Raw genomic sequence first — 7,813 nt, forward strand, 5'->3', positions numbered from 1 at the left:
ACCTTTTCCCTGACCTGCATTGAATGATTCAGACATTTGATTTTCTCCCCTCTTCTGAGGTGTGATTGGGTGTTGGAGTGCAGAACCAGAGCAAGTCAAGCAGCTAAGCGTCCTCTTTCCCACGTGTTAAGAAGCTCAAAGTGAACCAACACGGCCCGGCCCCGAGGGAAATCTCTGGTCCTCCACATGAAGTAAAGGGTGTAACTCTTATGAGCACCAGACGAACCTCATTTAAAGCCCGGGTCATCACAACACTGCAGTGTTTGGGCTCTTCTGTCCTGCAGATATAAGGCCAAATGGACTTGCATACACAGGTGAACTAACATTCTTGTTGTCATTCTTGAGCTCCAAAACAAAACTATCCAGCTGCAACACCTGCAGAATGAGCAGCTAAGGTAAACAGACAGCAGGTCATTAAGGGTAACCCACTACATGAAATTGCATTCATGTTTCTACTCTGCGTAATCAGACCATTTCTTATTATTAAGGGAAACAAAAAAAATGTAATTTAATGAGAACCCACAGATCTCTCAATAAGAAACTTGTCTGTTTTGTCTTTTCTAACTGGCACTATTTTAATCTTACACAATTCCTGCACATTTCTACCTTTCATTCATGTGGCAATGTATTGATTGGCCTTCATCAGATGCACATGATTATCAACAATGATTAGCAGCTTTAGCCTGGACGAATAAAATGCAATCTACCGTATTTTCAAGTGAAGTAAAAGGACGTTATCCAAATCTTTGAGATTTTATTATTACACCAACCAATACTGAGCCAGTACAGTAAATTTACAACAGGGAGAACAATATAAGGGATGCAGCATGGTGCAGTATTATTTCCAGCCAATCACAAACACACATTTTGAATAATGCTAAAAAAAAACTGTGTTTCATTGGTGCTAGAGGAGGAGTTCCTTGAACCAAATAGATTTCAGTGTCTCTCAGCCAAATTTGGTGGGAAAAAAAAGTGTCACTAATGCACTTCAAAGACAACAGCAGTCATATCAATTAGTCACAAAAACAGGAAAACACCTCCCCCGTTACATTTCAGCTGATCTTCTTTGCCGTGCCTCGCGCCCCCCTCCCCAGCAGTCTTTGTGTTTCCTTACTGCACTGAGAAATGGTCCTGAGTATTAATCAGCATCACACTAAGACGAAGCAGACGCATCACTGCTTTAATCACAGCAGAGATGGTATAGATTAATTCTTGTGCTGAACTTGCAGCCTTCAGAATCCTCATTACGCTGTTATTGTCCTCATTATAAATCTCAGCTCTACAACACAGGGGTGACCTTCAGACTGATCCCTTTACTAACACCGTTTAATTTGAACTGACCGAAACAGTTGTGAAAAAGGCATAACGGAGCTGTTAAATCCCTCTTTTAATACCCCAGGATGTTTTCACACCCTGTGTCACGAGGGTGTGAGGTTTAGGTATATGGCGAGGTGAGAAAATCCAGGGAGCAGTCGCTGCTACGTGCAAGATGTGCAAGTGAGAAAACTGTTTTGCCAACATTGCAGAGTAAATGCATCACATTCTTACACCTGATGAGTCTTTGAGGAGTTTAAGAAAGCCTCTTGAATTGTAATTAAATTCTACATCTGAGTGCAGAAGAAGAGCAGTTGTCCCCAGAAAACTGTAACACAACCTTCCTTGCCTCTCTGGTGGCACTCTTCCTCCTTGACCCAGAATATCTTCCAGGCACCTTGAACCGAAGCGGGACGGGAAGCTAACGAGATGGATTGCCTCAACGTGTCTGTTTGACACAATTCTGACTTCCTCTCTCTCAAGAGCTGCCGATATTTGTCAGGGAAAAGACGCAGAAGCGCAGGCAGTCACTTTGCTCCCACTCCCTCGTCTCAATAACCACTCAAAGCCAACACACTCCTCCGAGCATCTGTTGAGTCACAAAGAAACATTGCACGCTGTCTGTTATCATACCAAGGCGTGACAGCGTACCAAGCCCAGAATATATATTATATATTTCCATATATATATATATACATACACTACTTTAAGGTATTTTTGCTGAAAATCTTCAGGCTAAAACTCAAAAAAATAACCTACAGACTCAAAAATCCAATTTTCCCAAGCAGTCCTTACCACACAGCAACACTTTATTAGCGTATCGGTCTATGATTCACAGGAAACTGAACCCCCAAAAATGAGGCTGTAGCAGCTGTAACTGTTCAGCAGCTGAGAGGAGGCTGTGTGCTATTTATTAGTTAGATTCAAAAGACACACATTACATTCAACGACAGACCACAGCAGAAAATCTCAATGTTAGATCAATTACACTCGTGCTGAATGGTGCAGCTGTTGAGATTATTAATTTGGGAAAGCAGCCTTTGCAAATAACACGCCAAATGTTCATTTAAACATCCATCTGCACAGAGACGGGATGCACAGGTAAGCATTGAACAAGAAAAGGTCATCCAATAAATACTTTCTCTGCATACTTTCCATTCACAAGATGAATCAAAGCCTTCGGCGAGTTCAAAAAAAGTTTCGTATCTTAAGTGTCATTTAGGTCTGAACTAAAAAAACCGAGGCAAGATGCTTCAAACTGACCCTTTACCAGTTCCGTCAAGATGACTCAGACACATTCAGAGATAAGAAAAATGCACTGCGACCTTTACTGAGACTGTGAGAGACATCATAGCAGGATTACATTGGTTTGGCAGCCCTATTAGTTTTTATAGGAGGCTCAGTTTTTACTTTAAATTATGGCTTGGTTTCAGAGGGCATGCAGGTGGCGTTTTTGAAAGTTTTCATTATTCAGAAACGTCGCCACTCTGTATTATATGATGAATAAGTTACGTGGGCTGGAGTGAAAGCATCGCTGTATCATGATGATGTTAGCATTTAGCAGGGCAGCTATAGGATGCCTGTAATGTCCCTTCACTATGATGTTATTATGGCATTAATCAGGAGACGACATGCAAGTCCTTTTTTGTCTTTCTTCATATAACTTGTATCCAAAATTATTGCTTACTTTCCCTTCATTCACATTCATTATTCTATTCCCTAACTCTCTGTGCAACATTGTTTTTTATGAACTACTAGAGTAAGCTTGGTCCCAGCATAAACCACATAGAAATAACCGGTCCCATGGGAGAAGCAGAGTGTCCTAGCAACTCAGGAAATAATAAGACACCACACATCACACACTATATAGGTTGCAAACAAACCACCTCCAGTGTTACAGTCTGTTCTCACCTGGATTTACACCACGTGCAGTGCTGTAAAATATCTATCCTCATGTCGCCGCACATTTCAATCCTGTCAGATGATTTATAAGCACTATGAGATATTTGATAGCACCACTCAGGCCTGATATCTATGGTATGACAGAGGCCTGTGGCAAAATAGATAGAGCTCAGCAGCCTATGAATCAAATCTAACTTGTCTGGGTATATTAGGCAATAGCTGCTGATAGCCAGCCATAATGAAGAGACCCGGCAGTACAGCCTTGGAGGACAATGTCTACATGTACGTATTGGAGATAAGCGACCCTGTCACATATCTCAATCCATTAATACATACTGTAACGTTCAGTAATTTGAGGATAAAAGAGTATAGTTTCTATAAAGTGGGTTTGGGGGAGCTGAGGCAGAATCCCTTACAGCTGGTTGAGAATACGACAAAAGGATTTAGTGATCAAAATTATAAACATTGTGTGATGCCTGTTTTTTTTTTTTGCCCCTTCCTCTCATTTTCATGCAGTCTCACTTAAACTCTCTGCTAACTGATCACCATGTTCCTGCTATATTTGCTCGTGCTAACACCTTGAGCTAGAACGATATCTTTTCCTTTATTAAATCCCAAAAGCTATTCATGAGCTGTTTTATTATATCAATATTTCTGCTTTTGATTATGCGTCTGTTCAACAAACTTGCTGAAAGTACATTTATCTTGCTAACAAAACATGACCTTGCAGAGGGAGAACGGCTGCCACTCTGGTTAGCAAACTGTGGGATTTTCAATGACGGTTATTGGGATTCAGGACACATCCAAACTGCTGCAAACACAATGGAGAAGTGAATTTTAACAGGTGTGATAGCAACAGTGATTGCAAGGCGCCAGAGTGTTAATGCGCAACAAAATCAATTTACAACTGGTTTATCATTTCAGTAGTCAATAAATGCATCACTCCAATTATAGCATTTCCATCCTATTGTAAATAAGGCATTAACCTTCCTGAACTCTTAGAAATAAAGTTTATCTTAGCTGTCTGCATTTCATTAGGAGAAAAGGACGCTAATTCCCAGTTAAATTAACATTTCTTTTATCATTTATGTGTCAGGAAACCCTGAACAGCTTTCCACAGTGCACTTCATGACATAATTAATGTGAAATTGTTTTGTAGACTAGTTCTCTGGCATGCTTTTGAACTATGATTGAAGGCACTACACTCGTGGCTGTTTAGTGAGTCACCTCAGTGGGAAAGCCTAGGGACTGAAGATGTGATAGTAGACCCAATGTGACCAAACAGCATTTTGCTATTTTACTATTGTTTATGTCCTAAACAAAGGCAGACGTGGTATACTACCACTATAGGCTACTATAGTATAATGCTCTACAGAAGTAGAAAGCACAGAAGCAGTCGAAGTGAAGTTTTAGTAGAATAAAAATAAATCCCAAAACACCTAAAATGCACCACACACAGATTTTTTTTTTTTAATACTCAAAAGGGGAAATGCATCTTCTTAATCTGAACTCTGAGCTCTCTGGCTCCATAGTTCATAGCGATTAAAGGTATCTGTTTGTGTGTCTGCCTGCCTAACTATTAATCAATAGCCTATATTCACAGTTCACACCAATTTATTTTTTCCTCCATTACAATGTGTCTTATTTAGTGTAATAATTGACGATAATTGAAGTACCAAGATGTTGGTTTTTCAAATTTTGTTATACAAAAGTCAGTTTGAAATATTTTATCTTTAGCTGCAGCAGCTAACCATGGCTATCTTCCTTGCTATCTTAAAACTTGATGCTGCTTTGGCATTGGGTGTCTGGTTGTCTGGTCTGTGATGGCTGCATGCACATGTTGTTTTTACACAAATTATAATATAACTAACATGTTTTGATGGTACAGTATTCATGGTAGGCTATTAGCTATTTTTTGACCAAAAATGTCAAACTGGAAGTGTGTTTTGGCTTTGCAGGACAGTGGTTGCCAGAGGTTGAACTGCTACTAATACATGGATTTCTCATAACTGTAATATCATCTTTAATTGGCTCTCTGTGTGCATATTATCACTGCTTTTTCCTTATTGAAGAGGCAACGCATTAAAAAGTCAAACTCGGTGAACTCCTAAAAGCTTTGGGTGATAGCTGAAGTGCACAAAGAGACAGCTATTTTCTCAGACACTGTGCGTTTGAAAAGTTCAGATGTTCTCAGTCTTGTGCATAAGGCCATATTCACTCTGCTGCTCAAATTTTACAGCTCCTAATTTCATAATTAAAGGATGCAGCTGCAGACCTATTTTTCTCTGTCTGGCTTTCATGTGCTCCCAGACACAGAAAGATCACACCCACGCACGCCAGGATACCTCTGTCTCTCCCACGCTAACAAACCCACCCACCCCCCTATCCATACATAGTTTATAGGCACTATGTTATTATGCATATCTATATATAGGCAACTGAATCACTCCAGCACACCTTGATCCACAGCTATCCAGTGACACAGCGTAATCCACAGTGGGACTCATTAAAAACAATAATCATCTCTAGCTCCCAGCCACACTCTGACAATGGAGGCCTCTTCCACATACAGAGAAAAACACACTGAGAATTCAATGAGAAGCGCACTTGGGGAATAAGCACAGCCTCATTCACAAGTATTCAAACCATAAATTAGCCAACACGCTGCCAGAAAACCCCCAGTTCTGAGTTTATTATTACACACTTGCAAACTAGCAACAGCAGAGATTATATGCATTTCTATTGTAAAATAAATATGGCCAACTGTATGCTGGATGGTGTGTGTGTATGATAGATTACGTATTATGTGTGACGAAAAAAAGGACGGACACCTGCTTGTGCTAAATATAAAGAATATGGTTCCTGTATGAATCATCGCAGAGCTCCAGTGCCAGCCTGAGACCTATATTTGCCTGTTGCTCATTATAAAGTTGATACAGTCATGTGTTTTGACTGCTGATGCTGGACCACAGAGTGTGATCAGACGTGTAAATTGGAGGTGGTAGCTTGAGAGATTCTTCTCACAACTACAGTACCACGCCACTGAAGCAATAAAACGGACCCTTTAATCTTTATCTGTCTTATCAGAAGGACACAATTATCTTAATGGCTTCTCTAATATGTCGTTGGTTGAAGGGGGGAAAGAAAAGTATGGAGCATGGCCAAATTACAGTGTAGTGTCTGAGGCAGGGTCTGGAAGAACAAATCAAGGGTAATGAAAATACAACCCAGCCAAGTCTAGAAATGAAACAGAGCTGTATGAAAGATGCCCTTTTCCTGAGGAGGCATAAGATCTTATTAAATATTCAACTGGGTTTAAAATTGCATGCTCCTTAAGGGTATGTGTTGAGTAATTCTATGGGCACGGAAACCATTAAACTCATATGAGATTTAGTGCATTTTTATAGTTTTGTGTGTCAATCTATGTAAAACTCTGATGCAAAACGTGGTAGCAATTGTATTTTACAGTTTCAAGTATTTTCTGATGAGCCTAGTCATTAAGATAGAGAACATTGGTCACGATGCATCTAATGAGTCTCAGTAAACAGTTTATCCATTATCCATTATGTAACTTTTCCTCTTGGATCATCAGATTTCACCCAATCTGCACATCCATAAGCACAAACATTAGTTTTAGCTATTGCAAAACTAAGGTTAAAACACTTCCAGATTCTATAGGATCTCGCCGGACAGGGACATTTCATGAACTTTGGCAAAGAGCTTAATGTTTTTGTATAAGCGACCCAAGCCAAACCGAGACAGGTGAATTCAGCCCGGACGGTCGGTCGGTCGCGCACTAAAAGGCTCAAACACTTTGAAAAGCGTCGGATGTTTGCTGGATTATAATAATGAAACAAAAGTGGAGCATCGTTGCTTACCAAATTTCCTTTCACCGAGGGCAGGTGAGGAGCAGAGGCTGAGAGCCAATGCAGCGAAGAGGATGGGACACCACGGTGAATCCATACCGCTCCTGCCGGATACACACAGTGTAGCCTACTACTGATCCATCGCACACCTCCGCTAAAAAAGCATGTTTGTCGCCAGCTCAGGTGTGACCTGCTCGCACGAGGCTCGGACTAAAGAGACATGTTGATCAAAAAAAAAGAGAAAGAGGAGGAAAAGCGAAGAGAAACGCAGCGGTAACAATTTTTTTAAGCTACAACGGCAAACACACAATGCAGGCGTTGTTTCAGCACCACAAACAGCAACCAGCTCCACGGAGGAGCCCCTCCTAAGTTTCTGACGTCAAACACACATGGTGAGGAGGGATGATGCGAGCAGCATGCAACAGCCCCTTGGACGACGAATGGATGGATGGATGGATGGATGGATGGATGAGGGGCAAGAGACAGGAGAACTGAATGATAACAGCCCGGAAGCCATGCCGGCAACAAAATCTAAATCAAATAAATAAAAGCAAGTCATCTTGCCTGTAAAATAAATACACTGTTCCAAATTTGTATGTATGCATGTAAAAAAACAACAACATACACACACAAAAAAAAAACATGTAAAAATATCACCGCAAAAATGCTGTATAGAAAACCTACAGCATAACTATATAAAAGCTATTTATAGATTTCTATACCAATAAATG

General features: G+C 40.5%; 1 protein-coding gene across 1 annotated transcript in view; it reads right to left on the bottom strand.

The window, feature by feature from the left end:
• Window positions 1-7,610, bottom strand: part of ptprn2 (protein tyrosine phosphatase receptor type N2) — a 122,870-nt gene extending 115,260 nt beyond the window's left edge. Inside the window, exon 1 of the mRNA XM_085763731.1 lies at window positions 7,095-7,610. Within this exon, the coding sequence (XP_085619857.1) occupies window positions 7,095-7,179 (85 nt within the window). The 5' untranslated portion in view covers window positions 7,180-7,610. The remainder of the gene's footprint in view (window positions 1-7,094) is intronic.
• Between the last annotated feature and the right edge of the window lie 203 nt (window positions 7,611-7,813).

This window comes from Trachurus japonicus, chromosome 20 (assembly GCF_045865225.1).
Source record: "Trachurus japonicus isolate A0001 chromosome 20, Traja_1.0".
NCBI classification, from domain to species: domain Eukaryota; kingdom Metazoa; phylum Chordata; class Actinopteri; order Carangiformes; family Carangidae; genus Trachurus; species Trachurus japonicus.